The sequence below is a fragment of the Pseudopodoces humilis genome, chromosome 10, assembly GCF_049639895.1.
Source record: "Pseudopodoces humilis isolate 2021_Gansu_Grassland_sample_001 chromosome 10, ASM4963989v1, whole genome shotgun sequence".
Lineage (NCBI taxonomy): Eukaryota > Metazoa > Chordata > Aves > Passeriformes > Paridae > Pseudopodoces > Pseudopodoces humilis.
Genome location: NC_142209.1, coordinates 30,793,141 through 30,811,557, shown reverse-complemented (window position 1 = coordinate 30,811,557; position 18,417 = coordinate 30,793,141). Strand labels below are relative to the sequence as shown.

Sequence of the window (18,417 nt, the reverse complement as noted above, 5' to 3'; positions counted from 1 at the left end):
TCGCAGGCAAGAACCCGTATTTAAATTTTAATCCACACCCTCCCCTGCCTCTGGAGACGAATGTATTCCCAGGTGATCCCAGGATCAAAGCCCCACAAGCAGAGGCTCGCCGGGCTCGTTCGGGCAGCAGACAAGCCTCTGCAAATACCAAACCTGCCCCTCCCTGGCGACACCCACAACCCCAAAATTCCCAGGATATCCGTGCTCCAACCTCTCCACCCCGCCGGATCCTCTACCACCATCACCCCCTGAACCATCCCTCGGCCTCACGCTTTTCTCACTCATCCCCTTCCCAAACAGGACAAAGCGGATTTAGATGTGGAATTCCGCGTGGATTTGGGACACCCGCGTGGCCACGCCCACCCCGGTGTGGCCACGCCCACCATTCCCCTGGCCCCGCCCATCCCCGCGTGGCCCCGCCCCGCCCCGAACGGGGCGGGGCGGGGCCACGCGGGGATGGGCGGGGCCGAAGGAAAAGGGGCGGAGCTTCGCTCTGTGGGCGTGGCCTCCGCTCCCGCTCCGGTCGCCTGTGGAGACACCGGGAGCGGCGCTCGGTGAGTACCGGGACACCGGGATCCCGGGATCCCAGGCCGGGGGAGGGATTCCCAGCGGGAATACCGAGCTTTGCCTCCCGGGATAGCCCTCCCGGCCCCGCGGGGACAGCGGGAAGCGCCAGCCCGGCCCCTTTGGCTGCCGGGCCTGGCGGGGCGGGCCGGGCCCGAGCGGTGCCTGGCTGGTTTTGGGCTTGGTTTGGAGCTTTTGGGGCTTTTTTTTTAATTATTTCTTTTTTTTCCCCCCGTTTTTTTTTTGTTGTTCTGAGGAGGATTCCCGGCGGGAGGCAGCGCAGAGCAGGTGTGATATGGTTCAACAAGTGGAGTGTGGCACGGGAATGAGGCAAAATCTGCTTAATTATGTAAAAAAACCCAATCTGCTTAATTAGGCAAAAATAATTCTAAAATAGACAATATTTTTTTCCATTCCTTCTCCTTCCCTCCAGACCTTCCCCATGGCACCGATGGATCCCCAGAGCTGGCAGCTCCAAATACGTGGGGGCCACCCCAGCTTTCTGCTAAATCCTTTAAAATTTGACCAATTTTCCCATTCCCAGCCGTCAGACCTTGGGTTTTCCTTGGAATCCCGGAGCTCTGCTTGACCGAGGAAGTTTCCCACGTGCGGGGAGCTGTGGGATGAGTGTGGGAAGGAGGTTAATTAGTGGGAAGCGTCATTATTCCAGGAGGTTTCGTGTTGATACTGAGATTACACGCCCTGTTACAGTAATAAGTTTGCTTGGAATTGTAGAATTGCAGAACATCCTGAGTTGGAAGGGATCATGGAGCCAAACTCCTGGAACTTTTTTAGTTCCTTTAGTAACTTTTAAATTGAGATTCTCTATTGCAAGCTTAAATTCTTTACTATTTTTTGGGGAGCGGGGGGGGGAAGAGGGTTTTGAGTGTATATTGTGATTTTATCCTGGTGTTTTTGGGAAGGAGCTGTGTCAGGAGGGGTTTAGGTTGGATTTTGGGAAAGGTTCTTCCTGCAGAGAGTGGTGGGACATCCCCAGGGAATGGTCCCAGCCCTGAGGCTGCCAGAGCTCAGGGAGGCACAGGGTGAGAATTTGGGGTTGTCCTGAGCAGGGCCAGGAGCTGGATTTGATCCTTGTGGGTCCCTTCCAGCTCAGGATATTCTATGATTTAATTAATGGGGCACATCAAATGGGATTGGCAGCATTTTCCAGGTGATTACCCGGTGTTTCACCTGGTTTAGAGCCCCCAGGATCAGGGACACGTTGCTTGTGTGTGTTTGGGGTGTAAATTGGTTTAGAAGTACAGTTCTGGGAGTAAAGGGCAGGATTCTGTGCTGCTCAGTGCTGCTAAATGAGATTGAGGGATTAGTATGGAGTTAATGACTCCTCAATCCCTCATTTCACCCCGGTGTGGGACTCACCACAGCGTTTGGGATATCTCTAATCAGGAAGCAATCAATTCCAGAGAGGAACTCTGCATGGGCTCTGGGGCTGAGGGCGAGCTCATTCCATAATCACCCAGCTGATGGAGGATTTTTCCCTGGAAGATGAAGTTCTCCTGTTATCCTGGAGGAGTTTCTTGGGCTCCCAGGCAGCAGAGCAACTGATCTCTCACGTCTTGCTGGTGTTAAATCAAATTATTGAGTTGTGCTGTGGGCTTTAGACATCTTTTTATTTCAAATGTGATGTTTCTTTGGCAATATGATGACTTTTTAAGTACTGAAAGTTCTTAAGTTTATAGGTTGCTAGAAAGACTTGGAATATTTGAACCAGATTCACGTCGAGTTCTCTGTAGTAGGGCCTGGGGTGACACTGTAGGATTATGGAATCCCAAATGGTTGGGGTTGGAGAGGACCTCAAATCCCACCCATCCCACCCCAGCCATGGCAGGGACAGCTCCCACTGTCCCAGGCTGCTCCAAACCCATCCAGCCTGGCCTTGGGCACTGCCAGGGATCCAGGGGCAGCCCCAGCTGCTCTGGGAATTCTATCCCAGGGCCTGCCCACCCTGCCAGGGAACAATTCCTGCCCAAGATCCCATCCAGCCCTGCCCTCTGGCACTGGCAGCCATTCCCTGGCTCCTGTCCCTCCCTGCCTGTTTAAAAAGTCCCTCTCCCTCCTTTTCCTGTGGCTTCACCATCCCTGCAGGAGATGCTGAACCCAACAGCTCCATGGGGTTGGGAACGTGCTCCTTCCCTGGACACAGCTTCCCAAATCCCAGTGTATCCCTCTCTGAGTGTGCTCTGTTGCGAAAGCAAATCCATATTGCTGCAGAAATCCTTGGTGCAGCCCCATAAATCCTCCCCTCCGCCCTTTCCCTTTGTCCCCTTTGCCAGAGCATAGATCACTGCAGGGGGCGGAGGGAATCATTTCCAAAGGTTTACAGTTATCAAGGGAAACACCAGCACAGCCTTGGCCGAGCCACGGAGCCGTATTCCAGGGAGGATTGAGTTGCTGCAACTCCATCTGTGCTTACACAAACCATGGGAATGGGGAGAAGGCTGCTGGCTCCTTGTCCTGGCACAGAAATATCCCAGGGCAGGGGCAGGAATTGGAGTGCAACTCCATTGATTGGGATGGAACACCCCCAGTTCTTGAAAGACTCGCTTTTTCTTGGAAAATGGGAGCTGCAGATGTTTGGTGACCCTTGGGATTCCTGCACTGCTGGAATTGTGCAGCTGTGTGGTGAATTTTGCAGTATTACACAGTTTGGGGCTCGTTTTCCCAAAGCTCAGTGTTCATCCTGCCCTTGGTGTCGGGAGCTCAGGACCCACATCATTTCTGCTCTTAGGAACAAGCTGGGGGGGAATTTGGAAGGGTGAGACAACGCTGCTGACACGAGCAGAAAGTTTCCATTCCGTATTTTGTGAGGATTGATGAGAAAGAAGTGACAGAAGTCCTCAGGGTGACTGGGCTGTGGTGGGATTCTCCCTGGGATTTTAGGGAGGGAGGTGGGGGTGACACGTGGCTCTGGGGGATCCAGCATTCCCGGGAGATGTAACATTCCTCACTGGGGAGCTGCTGAACCCCTTCCAGCCAGGTGGCCCTGAGGAGGAGAGGATCCACTCCTGGAGCTGCTGGAGAGGGTCCAGAGGAGGCACCAGGATGAGCAGAGAGATGGAGCAGCTCTGCTGGGAGGAAAGGCTGGGAGAGCTGGGAATGTTCACCTGGAGAGGAGAAGCTTTGGGGTGACCTCAGTGTGGCCTTGCAGGGCCTGAAGGAGCTGAGGAAAGATGGAGACAGACTTTGGTCAAGGGATGGGGAGACAGGACACATGGAATGGCTTCCCAGTGCCAGAGGGCAGGGCTGGATGGGATCTTGGGCAGGAATTGTTCCCTGGCAGGGTGGGCAGGCCCTGGGATAGAATTCCCAGAGCAGCTGGGGCTGCCCCTGGATCCCTGGCAGTGCCCAAGGCCAGACTGGATGGGTTTGGAGCAGCCTGGGACAGTGGGAGCTGTCCCTGCCGTGGCAGGGGAAGAGAACAAAATGAATTTTAAGATCCCTCCCAACCCAAACCAGCTGGGATTCTGTGAAAGCCAAGGCTTGGGGTTCAGTGTGCCCCAAATCCCTGGAGCCCCAGGCAGCGTGGCTGGGGGTGGATCACAGCTTTGGGATGTTCCTGGGCACCAGCAGCCGAGTATTTTTAGTTGTGTTCCTTTGAATATTTGGTAAAACAGGCAGCGTGTTTATATTCAGCTTCCTGTGTCCGTATCAGCGTCTTGGCATGTGATGGAGTTCCAGAGGGAGGAGGGAAAGGGAAAAAAGTGTGTTGTGAGGATTATTTGTACTGAGCAGCTGAGGCCGGCAGGACGTGGCCGCTGGGATCAGCTCCTTGTTTAAACATTCGGCTCAGCTCAGGCAGGAGCCAGCCTTGCTTCCCCTTTTTTTTACCCCCTTTGTCTTCCCATCCATTCTCCTGTGTCTTTCCAATCCTGCTGTGCAGGGACAGGGTTTATTTTTTGGCACACTTTGTTTTGGGATGTGTGATCCCAGCCTTCCTGCCCGGCTCTGACGTGCGGCACCAGCTCCGAGCCCTGGCTCTCTGGGTGGGTTTTATCCTCCAGCGTGGCTCTCCGGGGTGTTGGGAGGTGGAAAAGCCCATCTCAGTCCTGCTGGGAAGGGAGCAGTCTGCTTTTCCAGCCTGAATTCCCAGCCTGCTTTTCCAGCCTGAATTCCCAGCCTGCATTCCCAGGCTGCTGCTCTGTGCCATCCCCCCTTCGCTCTCCAGAGCTGTTCCCTGTGCAGAACCAGTGGGAGCACATTTTGTCTGGTTTTCCCATCCAAATGAGGGCTTGCCTTGTGCCCAACCTCCCCCAGAGCACATAACCAGAAGGTTTTCTGCTGCTTTTAAGCTGAGGAGAGAAAATTCTCCCTCCCAGTTTGCAAGAGAATGCCAAGGGGATGCCCTGGGACCCAGCCCTTGCTGCCTGAACCAGGGACACATCAGGGACTGGTGGTTGTCACAGAAAGGGGACAGGTTTGGATGAGATTTTGGGGATAAATCCCTCTCTGGGAGGGTGGGCAGGCCCTGGCAGTGTCAGGTTGGGGCTTGGAGCAGCCTGGGACAGTGGGAGCTGTCCCTGCCATGGCAGGGATGAGGTGAATTTTGAGCTCCCTCCCTACCCAAAGCAGTCTGTGATTCTGTGGTTGCTGGGAATAATTTTGAGCAGATCCCAAATGACATTTGCAGCTCTGTTTGTAGCTTCCAGCCCCCTCCCAAAGGCAGGAGTTTTGGGATAAGCAGAAGGTGTCCCTGGCTTTTATGGGAGAGGAACCATCCATTTCCCAGCTGAATCTGGTTGCTGTTGCTGTAAAACTTGCATGGGATTCCTCCTGCAAAGCAGGGATGCTCCAGCTGGAACTGGAACTCCTGCAGTGCAGGAGGACCTGCCTGGTGCTGCCAGCCTTGGCCAGAGGGACTGGGACCCATCCAGCTGTGGAATTTCCTCATCCCACGTGCCCTTCCCTGATTTATTCCTTCCCAAGCGTGGCCTGGCCTCTGAGTGGAGGCTTTTGCAGGGGGTGCATTACACCAGCCTCAAACTATGCCAGCAATGCTGGCTTTGTGGGTTTTTATGGCTGCTTTGATAGGAGCTTTGATTAGGCAGGAATATCAGCGTGGCTCTGGGGTGGAGGGCAGCCCCAGGAGCTGGAATTACTCCTCAGATGCATTAAAGATGGGCTTGGACTGGCTGATCCCTGAAGGTCTCTCCCAACCCAAACCATTCCGTGTGCTCCGTGGTTGTTTTGACTGTGTTTTCATCCCCCCCAGGATGCAGGAGTCAGTTCTAAATTTCTTCTCATTTTTCCCTGACAATTGCCAGGGGGTGTGAGCTGATTTGGATATTGCACAGATAAACAGAGCAGCAGCTTTTCCATCCCAGCTTTGATTTTGTGCAGCGGTCGCACGTCCGTGGAGGAGGTTACGTGTCACATTTATTTATTTTGCTTTCCCTGCTGGATGTGGACAGGACAAGCCTGGCACAGGGACAAGGACTGTGGCAAGGCAGACTGTCCTTAACACAATTTATTTCCCTCCTCCACACAATGATTTGAGCAGTGTTCATTAAAAGCCTGATCCCGTTTCCAGCAGGGGATTATAACGGGAATACTGCCCGTGCTGCCTGTCCCCTCTGTGCCTTGCTCAGGACCAGCCCTTGGGAATTTCAGGTGGGTTTTTCCCTCCTTGGGAGTGAGGGAAGGGGATGGCTGGGGCTCCTCCAGGGCTGGGTGCCAGAGCTCCACCAGCCCTCAGCAGCCGGAGCTGGGATTCATTCCAGTGGCAATCCCGGATCCGGCCGTGCCCTGGCTGTGCCTGCTGCTCCTGATCCCAGTTCCACGCTGGGGCTGTCTCTGCAGGGCTGGGAAGCTGCCCTGGGAGCTGCAGGGAATTGCCAGTCCCTGCTGGAGGTGTGGAAGCTGACACATCTGTTTGCACACCTGTGTGTGAGCTGACTGTGCAGCCCTCGGGCTCCCCGCAGCAGCACAGCCAGGAAAAGGAGAGCAGAGATGGTTTCACTTGTAAATCCACTCCCTGCTCACAGAATTCCCATCACCTGATGGTTTTCATCACCCTCACAGAGCTGGGGGTGCTCACCTGGAGAGGAGAAGGCTCCAGGCAGAGCTCAGAGCCCTTCCAGTGCCTGCAGGATTTGAGGACTGCCACCATTCCAGGTTTCTTTCTGGGTGTGTAAGGTCTCCATAGGGAATGTGAGCTCTCAGATTTGTTTAGGCAGTGATTTAAACCCAGCTGTGAGAACCCATCACTGGAGGCTGACAGCTCTGAGTCTCCAGGGACAAAGTAACCCTGGAATGGTTTGGCTTGGAAGGGACCTTAAATCCCATCCAGTCCCACCCCCTGCCATGGGCAGGGACACTTCCCACTTCCCAAGCTGCTCCAGGTTTGAAGAATTGAGATTTTCCAATCTCAAAATATGATTTTTGTGCATTAAACCACAAGTGCCAACCCCCCCCTCCCCCAAGCTTTGGCTTTCTTGCACTGTAAAATCCTTATAATTTTAATTTTATTCTTGTTTCAGGATCATTGCACTGATAAAATCAAGGCAAGCTGGTCAGGAAGCAAGTCTGCCTATGTAGGTGAGTTTCCAGTCCACTCTGGTTCTTTTGTTTCGTGCAAAATGCAAAGCAGCACGACAGGTCCCAAACCCTGGTGATTTAATTTTATTCTGGAGCAGAACAAATATAAAGTCCTTGGCAGGATTGCTGACACTTTTCACCTCATTCTTTTAACTGCCTGACTGCTTTTGTGTTGAATTTAGGGGGCAGAAAACCTACTTTTCCCACAGAAATTAAGGTTTTCCTTGTTTATTGCCCTGATTAGGAAGGACCAGCCTGCAAATCTTCATCATTTCTGTCTTTGCTGTGCTACCTGTATTTTGTTTGTCCATCAAAAAACGCAAATTATTCCATATTCCCTCCCTCCATCCTTAAAAATGGGCACCTGGATAAATTCCTGGAGCGAAGGAGGTGGTGAGATCCTTCCCACCTTCCCAGTTCTTGGAGCATCCTGAGCCAGCGTCCTGGGCTTTATCTGCAGCAGACAGAGAATCTGCTGAAGGTCACAGAACCTGGGGCCAGGCTGCATCCCCTGACAGAGCTTTCAGCACTGCCCTCTCCTGATTTTCAGCCTCTTTTGGCATTTTTCAAATGTCTCTTTGGAGTTTTTCCCCTTTTTTCCCAGTGGGAATGAGGAGCAGGGATCTTCTGTGGAGAAACTGCCCTGCAGCTCGTTGCCTTTTCCAGTCACTTCAGGCTGGTGTCTTTAAAATAACGCTGCTCAGATGTTTTTCAAAGTAGCCTTGATCTAAAAGTCACTTTTTGTGTGTGTTAAAGGTACAAAAAGTGAAGGCAGAAGGAATGCAGAGGAAAGAAAAAGCAGGTTTTTCCACTGCTCCTCACCCAAAATGTACATTGGGCTTGACAGAATCCCACAGTGGAGGCTGAATTTGAAAATCAAAGGGAGCTGCAGCCCAGGTTTGATCAGCAGAAATTACTTCTGAAGTGCAGGTTATGAAGGAACAGAGCTTCAATTAAACACCCAGAACACCAAGTCCAATTGAAGATCTTGGGAACTGTCTGCTTCCTTCCATTTCACATCATTAAGGATTTTAATCTCCAATTAAGACACTGGCAGCATTATTTATAATTAAAAAAAATTCTCCAGTGTAGAATCTCTCACTGCTCTCAAGTGTAAATCCTCTGAAGGAGGAAACATCACAAATGGGATGTTCTGTGCTTTAAGGGGCTTTTATTCTCATTTTGCACTGACCCTGTGCAAGCCAGGTGTGTCTGCATGGCCAGAATTCCCATTCCCCATCCAGCCCTGGCTGCTGCACCGCCTCCAGGAGGGGCATGGGACCAGAGCTGGGCTTTGCTGGATCTTTTCTGCTGGAAAATTTGGTTTAAAATCTGAGCTGCCCCAGTCCCTTCAGCTGTGGAGCAGCCCAGAGCATCCCCATTCTCCCCAAAACCACTGCAAGTCCTGCAGCTGCCAGATGTTTCAGCTTTCCTTTTCCAGAGTGTGATCCTTGGGGGAGGATCTTGATTTCTTTCACCAAACCCAAACTTTTTCTAGCACACATAAAATATTTGTGTCACCGCTGTAAATCTCATCTGAGTCCTGCTTAAAAACAACCCAGTCCTGCTTAAAAACAACCCAGTCCTGCTTAAAAACAACCCAGTCCTGCTTAAAAACAACCCAGTCCTGCTTAAAAACAACCCAGTCCTGCTTAAAAACAACCCAGTCCTGCTTAAAAACAACCCAGTCCTGCTTAAAAACCCAGACCTGCTTAAAAACCCAGTCCTGTTTTAAAACCCAGTCCTGTTTTAAAACCCAGTCCTGTTTTGAAACCCAGTCCTGTTTTGAAACCCAGTCCTATTTTAAAACCCAGTCCTGCTTAAAAACCCAGTCCTGTTTTAAAACCCAGTCCTGTTTTAAAACCCAGTCCTGTTTTATAAACCCAGTCCTATTTTAAAACCCAGTCCTGCTTAAAAAAAAACCCAGTCCTGTTTTAGAACCCAGTCTGGATTTAAAACCCAGTCCTGCTTAAAAACCCAGTCCTGATTTAAAACCCAGTCCTGATTTAAAACCCAGTCCTGATTTAAAACCCAGACCTGTTTTAAAACCCAGCCCTTCTCACATGCCAGGAACCAGGGAGCTGCTACTCACAGCTTGGTTTGGGGTAGGTGTGGAGAAATCCTTCTCCTGGCCACTGGTTCCCGTGGTGGGATCAGGGTGGATGATCCCTGTTGCCATTTTTTCCTGGGAAGTTTGCCCTGTGGATTTTGTTTTTCCTGGGAAGTTTGCCCTGTGGATTTTGTGTTTCCTGCACTGTTTGCCCTGTGGATTTTGTGTTTCCTGCACTGTGGATGTTGTGTTCAGTCTGCAGAGCGCGGGAGCGGCTCGGGGTGCTCCTGGAAATCTGGGGGATATTGCACCACTCGTCTCTCTGCTCGTTGTGTGGGGAATGAGGGTTCCAGATGGATTCCAGATGGATTCCAAATGGATTCCAGGATGGGTTGGGAGGGACCTTAAAGCCCACCCAGTGCCACCCCTGCCATGGGCAGGGACAGCTCCCCTGTCCCAGCTCTCCTGTCCCAGGCTGCTCCAGCCTTGCCTTGGAGCCTTCTGGGGATGGGACAAAAGCACCATAAAAAGAGAAACGCCCCCAAAGCATCTCTGATCCCCTTTTCCCTTCACTCTCAGTTCGGTTTCCTGGCTGAGGGCAGGACCCTGGTGTTTTCCTGCTGCCCAGGGTTTGTTTTCTCTTTGGCAGCGCAGCAGAAGGAAAAGGTTCCGGCTCTTCCACTGGGTGTCAGCACGGCCCCACAGCGGGAGCCCTGGGCTTTCCCTTGGGCTGATCCAGCCTGGATAAACCAGGCTGGCCGGAGCAGGGATGGAGCTGCTGGCCTGGAATCTCCTTCCTCCTCCCAGCAGGACAAGTGGTGGGAGCAGGAGCGCTGTGGGCTGTCCCTGCCCCGCTGCAGTGCTGCTGATGGAGGTGACAGCAGGGACAGAGGGTCCCTGGTGCTGCAGTGCTGCTGATGGAGGTGACAGCAGGGACAGAGGGTCCCTGGTGCTGCAGGGCTGCTGATGGAGGTGACAGCAGGGACAGAGGGTCCCTGGTGCTGCAGGGCTGCTGATGGAGGTGACAGTGGGGACAGAGGGTCCCTGGTGCTGCAGGAGCAGCCTGCAGCAGGAAGGGCAGCGTTCCCATCCCCAGGGAATTCCCATTCCAGGGGTGTCCGTGGACAGCTCAGGGCTGCTCCCCCTCCACGCCCACCCTTCCACTCCTTTCCCCACTCTGAATAAACATCCAGGCTTCCCGAGTCCTTCCCAAAATCCTCGGGCCTGCCAGGGCAAGGCACCTCCTGCAGCCCCTGCCTGTCACTGTTGGGGGGAGCAGCACCCCCGAGACCCCCGAGGTTTCAGGTGGGCAGAGGAATCCTTTGGATGCTCCTTTCTCCCAGGAAAGGGGACTCTGTGCCTCTCCCACCCTTCCTGTGGGTCCCCCTGTTCAATCCTGCTCTGCTCCAGGGTCTGCAGGATCTGGGGGGCCTCCAAATCCTCTGGCTGAAAATAGAGCCAGGCACCCTGAGGTTCCTCCAACAGATCCTTCCACTGGAGGCCTAAAATAATCAAAAATCAAAGCTAGGGAATATCACAATTGCAGAGACTTTGTGATGCTCGTGGGGAATTGTTTTATCTGCTGCTGGAGCCGGCTGTGCTCCAATGCATGCTCAGAATTGAGTTGTTTATTCCTGCCCCCACCTTGAATGGCAGCAGTGGCCTCCTGGCTTGGACTCGGAGCATTTTCAGGTTCTGCAAGTCATGACAAACCTGCTCCCAAGGGTGCCCTGTAGGAAAACCGAGCTCCAGCATTCAAGTCCCAACCAGCTGCCGGCCCTGGCGCTCCCACAGAGCTCCTGGGAGAGGAGCACGTGCAGAGATCCAGCCTTGGGATCCATGGAAAGCTCTCCCCACGTCCTGCCCTGCCCCTGGAGTGGGGCTGTGCCTCAGCCCAGGCTCTGCCATCACCCCCTGCTTGTGCCACCCCTCCAGGGTGGGCATTGTGCCTCTTTTTCCCTGTTCTCCATAAGGATTTACCTCAGCTTGGTGCCACTCCCTGCATCCCCCTCTTCCTCCTCCCTGCCCGACAAATCCCCGCGTTTTCAGAAGCAAAATTTTATTCTTTTTATTCCCCTGAGCTCTGGGGAGTGTGAGTGACTGAGAGGGGCAGCTGGATTTGGGATTTGGGGTTTGCTGTTGTTCCCAGATTGTTTGCAGGGTCCCAGCTGAGGCAGTGGGATGAAGGGATGAGGAGGGAGCAGAAGGGATTTGCAGGCAGGGCTGTGGAGCAGCAATCAGAGCCTGTGTTAGTGGTGGTGACAAAGCAGATCCAGCTAAAAACTCTCCCAGCAAAAATTCCCAGGGAATTTGGGAACTTGGAAACCTGCAGCACTTGTGGTGGAATTACCAAAAGCCTCAAGCTCAGGGCTGGGACTGAGCTGGGAGCAGCAGCTCTGAGCTTACCCCACTGCTCATTTCCCTCTTTTCCCCCTTTTCCTGAGTTTTTGGGAAAGGTGGGATCATTCCCACGGTGGTGATTGTTTCTGCTTTATCCACCAGCAGCATCCAAACATTTCCAGGCTGGAGCTGCTCCAGCATCGATTCCCTGCAGCAGCAGAACTTTAGATCCCTGCTGCCAACCCTGGATCTCCAGGGGCTGGATCTCCTGGGGCTGGATCTCCAGGGGCTGGATCTCCAGGGGCTGGATCCCCAGGGGTGGAGGGGTGTTACACTTGTAGGTGTTGTTGTTGTCACTGGAGTTGGTTTGTGTTTTTCCCAACCTGCTCTGTCGATCCAAATTTTGAGTTACTCCCCTCAAAATGTGCTTTATTTCCAAAGAAACAGTTCCAAGACACCTTTGAGCCTTTCTCCAGCTGCCAGCCAGTCTTTGCTGCTCCAGTATGAGCTGCCTTGGCATAACTGGAGCAAACTGGGAGCTGTTTTCCAGAGAGAGCTGCTGGGATTTCCAGCAGATCCCCAGCCCTGCTTTAGCAGTGCTGATTTAATTACCTTTCACTCAGCAGGTGCTTCACAAGTCCTGGATCTGAAAGAGTAAATAAGACAGTCCAGAGTTTAATTATCCCACTGGAGCTGGAGTTTGGCAGGCAGCCCGGGCGGATCTGGGGATCTGCTGCATGGCAACCTCGTTACCTAAAGCCTGAGGAAAGAAAATGGGGCAAGGCCTGGAAAAATGGAGCTTTTCTGGGCAAGAGGGGCAGCTCCAGCTGTTTGCAGGTGTTTCAAGAGAGGATAAAGTGCAGGTGTGTGGCTGCAGGAACCTCACTGGAGGTTTCCTGTGGTTTTGCCTTTCCCTGGCAAAGTGCAGCCGGTGGGAATCCTCCTCTGCAGGGCTCAGGGCTCAGTGGGTGAATGAGAAAGAAATTCTTCCCTGGCAGGGTGGGAAAGGGCTGGGATGGAATTCCCAGAGCAGTCCCTGGATCCCTGGCAGTGCCCAAGGCCAGGCTGGATGGGTTTGGAGCAGCCTGGGACAGTGGGAGCTGTCCCTGCCATGGCTGGGGGTGCCAGGGGAGGCTGCTCTGGGTCTGACCCTTTTGTGTGGTTTTAGGCTGAGTCAGACCCCAGGGAGAGTTGCAGCCCTGCCTGCAGCTGCTCTGGGCTTTGGGAATCTCTGTCAGCACCACCCTGCTGTGCCTTGTCACACCCAGGGGACCGAGGTTGTCACCACGTGTTCCTCCAGGGAGCCCCCTCTGAGCAGCAGAACCAGAAAATCCTGGGGTGCTTTGGGCTGGAAAGGACCTCAAATCCCATCCAGAGCCACCCCTGCCATGGCCAGGACACCTCTCACTGTCCCAGGCTGCTCCAAGCCCTGTCCAGCCTGCCTGGCTCACCAGCCATGTTTTCTTTGAGGTGCTGAATGGAAAAACTTCTTGAAAATGGATTTTTGGTGCATTTTGGAAGGAGGAGCTTCTGGGACACGAGAGATCCCAAAGGGAAAGTGTTGGGATGAGGGAGGCTCTCAGGGCTGAGCACCAGGGATCATTTCCTAGAAATCAGAGCTGTTCCCTCTCCAACTGATGGAGAAGAAGCAACTTCTTCCTCTTCCCTACCCCAGAAAACCCTGCCCAGGGTTCAGAACCCCCAAGTTCTGCAGAATTCCAACACCTCCAGTTTAAATCTGGAGAGTTTTGTCAAGTCCAGGCTGCCCTGTGAGAAATCCCATGGCTGCAGCAGCTCGGATCCGTTGCCAGGAACTGGGAAGAAAAACAGATTTATTGGGAGCTGACCTAGTTGTTGTAAATCTCCCTGTAGAAGAGATTTAGTAATCTTAGGAGGGCTATTAAAGCTCATGTTTGTTTGGAGATGGGCAAATGCAGCAATTTAATTTTCAAATCTTATGGTTTGGGTTGTTTTGGTTCGTTTTTTTCCAAACATCTCATTAATTAACAAAGCTAAGCAGCTGGGAAAATAAGCACTGGAACTTTCCTAAGGAGGTCAATCCATGTAGGGTGGGAAGGGATCCAGAGAATCCAACAGCTCCAGTGGCAAATGGGGGGTTTGGGGCTGGGGCAGGCAAGACTGAGCGTGGCCTTTCCCCAGTTAAATGAGAGGATAATGGTTTATCTTTTAATTTTTTTAACCCTTAAAAAAACCCCAAAAAGTACTAAAATTACAGAAATCAGCAACTCCTGAACTGTCCTCTCAGAGCTGCAGTCGTTACTGGATAAAAAATGAATTCCTTTGGGTTGGGTTTGGAATATTGTGAGGGGAAACTGCAGGGACTGGACTGGGAATTTGGGCTCAGTTTATGGTGGATCTGTGCTTTTGTCTAACATCTCTTGATATTCCAGAGATGATGGGTTTGAACCCAGCAGCTCTGGCTGTGCCTGCTGGAGTTCCCTGCTTGGAAGATTCATTTTTCATCCAGAGGGGCTCCAGGAGGGCTGGAGAGGGTCTGGGGACAAGGGGTGGAGGGGACAGGACACAGGGAATGGCTGTAAGGTGAAAGTGGGAAGGTTTGGGTGGATCTTGGGCAGGAATCGTTCCCTGGAATAGAATTCCCAGAGCAGCTGGGGCTGTCCCTGGATCCCTGGCAGTGCCCAAGGCCAGGCTGGATGGGTTTGGAGCATCCATGGATCTGCAGGAGAGGATTCTCTTGCTGTTTATTCCAGGAAATCAGTTTTTAGTGACAGCAGCCCTGAGGAGGGAATGTCCCTCCTGTGCCTGGACAGGCGTTTTCTGCCGCTTGGGAATTGCTCTGCCCAGAGCTTTTCCAAGGAATCTCCCCTGGAAGTGAGGACTCAGAGCAGGATAACGCTGCTCCCAGCTGGCTGGGCTGGCAGGAGCACCAGCTGGAAATCATCCCTGCTGCCAGGCTGGCTGAGGGAAACCTGAATCCTGCAGGAGCTGCTCAGAAAGGTCACGGAGCTGCCTTGGGCTCAGGGCATGGGCAGGAGGGATCCGCAGGCAGCTCCTCCTGGAGCTGTGCAGAACAAGCAGGGTCCTGCTGGAGACTGGGACACAGCTCAGGGACAGGGCTGGGCTCTTGGGCTCCCTGCAGACCTGAATCATTTGGAATCCCACACTGGGTTGGGTTGGGAAAGAGAAAATCCCACCCCAGCCATGGCAGGGACACCTCCCACTGTCCCAGGCTGCTCCAAACCTTGGACACTGAGGACTCAGCCAGGGATGCTGGGATCAGCCTGTGCCAGGGATTTTATTTCTCCCCAGAAAGAGTTTCCAGCCCTGGCCCAGCTGCCCAGGGCAGTGACAAATCCCCATCCCTGGAAAGGTTTAAAATCCCTGTGGATGTGGCACTTGGGGACGTGGGGCAGGGGTGGCCTTGGCAGCGCTGGGAATGGTTGGACTCCATGGTCTCAAAAAACGTTTCCAACCTCAATATTGTGTGATTCCATCCCAGTTCACTCCTTGCTTTCACTCTCTGGTGGGCTCAGGACCTTGTCCCCTTCCTTGGGGCAGCTCACAGGGAAGTTGTGGCTTTCCAGCATCCTCTGGGATCCCTGGAATCCCAGGGGAAGCTGGAGATGGGGGGCATCAAGTGGCCAAAGCTGGTCCACAAGCCCAGAAACCTGCAGCTCCAAGCTTTTAGCTGCTTGATCCTGTTGGATATAATAATAATAATAATAATAGTAATAATAATAATAATTTTTAAAAACCCCTTTTTGCAGTGTGTAGTGGACACCTCTGTGTAAAAGCAGTTCAGGGTGCTGTGCTGCCCTCTGGAATAACAACCCCCTTTCTTTCCAAGCAGAACTTCCCTGCTCCACTGAAAATGTCTGGCAAAACAGCCACCACGACCAACAACATCGCCCAGGCCCGCAGGACCGTGCAGCAGCTCAGGATAGAGGCCTCCATCGAGAGGATAAAGGTGAGGGCACAGCCTCCTTCCCCCTCCTTGTCCTTGTTTTTCCCCTCCTGGCTGTAGGACAGTGAGGTAACGGAGTGGTTGTGTGTGTTTTGTGTCTCTGTGCACACACAGCTCAGTGCTTCCCCCTCTCAAAGCTCAACAGATCCAAATAAATCCACTTCTTGTGGCCCAGTATCCCAGCCAACCCTGCCCTCTGGCAGAGGGAAGCAGTTGCCCCTTGTCCTGTCACTCCAGGAGAGATAAAAATTCCTCTGGAATTATTTTGAAGCCCCTCCTGTTTGTTTCCAGTTTCCTGTAGGAGCCAGGTGGAGCCTTTGCCTGGTGTGGGCTCCATCCTTTCCTTCATTCCCCGTGGATCAAAGCAGCAGGCAGATCCCTGGAGAACGAGTCCATCTCCCAGCACCTCTCCCATCCCACCTGGCTCCCTCCCAGCCCTCAGCATTTTATCCCCATTTCCATGGAAAACCCCCTTTGGTGCCCATTTTCCCCCTGCTCCCGCAGGTGTCCAAGGCCTCGGCAGACCTCATGCTGTACTGTGAGGAGCACGCCAAGAAGGACCCTCTGCTGATGGGAATTCCAGCTTCTGAGAACCCTTTCAAGGACAAGAAAACCTGCATTTTGTTATAGGAGAGGGGCAGCTCCTCCTGGCCAGCCCCTGCAGCCCAGCGGGGCCGGGCCGAGCGCCGCCGCTCCTCCAGGTACCTGCACCCCGACCCTGTCCACACCATTCCCTGAGCTTCCCAAGGCATTCCTGCTCATCCCTGTCTCTGTCAGGAGCTTTCTGACTCAATCCCTGCCTTTCCTGGCTGAGGGAATGGGCTCCAGGGCCTCTCTGCATGGAGGGGTCCTGGTGGCGATTTGCCAACTCCATCACGACCAAAGTTGCCTGAGCTTTGCAGAAAAAGCAAAGTTGTAGAGATGGAATCACTGGGTTTACATTTTTTAAAATTATGGATAATTTTTTTTTTGTTTTGGGGGGGTGTGGGGGGGTTGTGCCTGTGCTGGCAGCACCTGTTTGTGCCCAGGCAGGCTTAAAGTGCATTTTCTAGCCAAAACTACCTTGCAAATGGTTGTAGCAGCTGCTGGGGAGCTCCAGGGAGCTGTGCCTCAGCCTTCCTCCCGCTGGCCTCTCTTCCCAGGGCTTTGAAAGGATGAGAGTTGGGAATCAGAGGTGCTTTCCTTGCTTTCCAAGAGTTGAAAAAGCAGAATTTCCACCTTGGATTCTGTTGCATTTTCTTCTTGAATAAAAAAAACCTGTGTTAGTATAAAACACGCCATGGAAGAAATGCCAGAACAGGAGGCTGGAAGTGCCCTGGCAGAGCTGGAGGAACGCTGCCCTCACTCCCAACCCCAGCTGGGTTCTGTGCAGGGAGGCAGAACTTGTTTTTATAAAAAAAAATAATTCATTTTTAAACAGGAAAAATGCCAAATTATCTCCAGCTTGTGGTTATGCATTTATAATTGGAGGGCCTATCCATCTAGTATATATTTTATATATACACATAATAAAAAAGTCTTTCTGTGTGTGTGTGTGTAGATATATAAACCTTATATATTAACAGTAAATTTTGAAGGGTTCAGAAATAGTCCTGACTTCAGCTGGCTGCAAATGTCCTTCTGTGCAGGCAGCTGAAGTGATCTGCCATAACCCTACATTTCTGGGAGGATATTTGCAGAATTTATGAACCACTTGTCATTTACATTTACATATTTGTCATTTCTGTATGAAATTATAGACCCACTTTTGATATAGATAAAAAAAAAAAAATAAAAAAAAATCAACTTTGTTTAACAAATCTCTTTGGCAGAGCTCCAAAAATCAGCCTGATAGAGAAACCTGCTGCTTATCCCGTGCTTGTTGTGCAAATTATTTTTGTAATCAGAATATTTTTCTAGTGGCAGTGGAGAAAACCAACAACGTGGCTCTGCCCTGATTGTTTTTCTGCTGTGTCTGTGTCTGTCACACACCTGGAGAGAATTAATGAGCTCTGTTAATTGCTCAGTGCAGGGCTGAGAGGAGGGAAGGAGCCTCGTGCTGTTGATTGTTGTTTTTCCAGGAATCTGGGAAGAAGCTGGAGTTTTTGTTTGGTTTGAGCTCCCTGTTCCCCAGCCCAGCTCCCTGGTGTGGCTGCAGGGATGTTCTTGGTGTTTGCCCTTAAATAAAGCTTGTGGTGCTGATCCAGATGTGGGATCCTGGGTGGAGATCCAGCACCACTGCCCAAATCTGACAGCATTTTAATCCAGAGACTTTTGGTAAACTCATCATTTTTAAAATACAAAATACAATTTAATTTTTTTTAAAATGCAGTGATTACATTTGCACTTCATTTTTTGCCATCAATACCCCCAGAAGGAGCAGGGATTGTAAAATTTGGGGGAAATACAGACTCTGCCCTCAGAGAATTTTTTACAAAAGGAGAAGTGAGAGCATTGCACCCACAGGTGCTGGGAGAAGCCCACGGTGAGACCCCATCACTGCTCTGCCCCTCTTGTCCTTGGCCAAGCTGCTTTGGGGAGAAAAATGAGAATTTGTGTGCAGGGCCAGGTGCCCCCCAGCCCCCCCCCACTGTGTGGTGTGGGGACAGGGCTGGGGGTGACACTGGGAGAGACCAGAGGGGTCTGGATTGAATCTGAGCTTGGAGAAATAAATCTGGTGCTGCTGTCATGTCCCTGGGCACAGGGTGGGAGCTGCCTGTGCTGGGCCTGGGCTGGGGACAGGGACAGGGACAGGGTGGCCTCGTTGGAACAGGGACAGGGTGGCCTTGTTGAGACCTGCCTTTGCTGAGTCCTGAGCTGGGGACAGGGGTAGGGGCAGGGACAGGGTGGCCTCTTTGGGACCTGCCTGGGCTGAGCCTGGGCTGGGGACAGGGTGGCCTCACAGGGACAGTGTCACCTCTTTGGGACCTGCCTGGGCTGAGCCCTGAGCTGGACACAGGGACAGGGACAGGGTGGCCTCGTG

General features: G+C 52.5%; 1 protein-coding gene across 5 annotated transcripts; it reads left to right on the top strand.

Moving 5' to 3' along the window:
• Positions 1 to 470: 470 nt before the first annotated feature.
• On the top strand, positions 471 to 16,982 carry GNG12 (G protein subunit gamma 12). Of its 5 annotated transcripts, none has more exons than XM_005521243.3 (4): positions 471 to 554; positions 7,062 to 7,119; positions 15,342 to 15,458; positions 15,960 to 16,982. In XM_005521243.3, the coding sequence occupies exons 3-4, from the start codon at positions 15,363 to 15,365 to the stop codon at positions 16,083 to 16,085; spliced, it is 222 nt and encodes a 73-aa protein (XP_005521300.1). In that variant the 5' UTR covers positions 471 to 554; positions 7,062 to 7,119; positions 15,342 to 15,362; the 3' UTR covers positions 16,086 to 16,982. The 5 variants fall into 5 exon arrangements, with proteins under 5 accessions (XP_005521300.1, XP_087916820.1, XP_014106100.1 ...); XM_088060694.1 differs by having other exon boundaries at positions 15,339 to 15,458; XM_014250625.2 differs by lacking the exon at positions 471 to 554 and adding an exon at positions 831 to 852.
• The last annotated feature ends 1,435 nt before the right edge of the window (positions 16,983 to 18,417 follow it).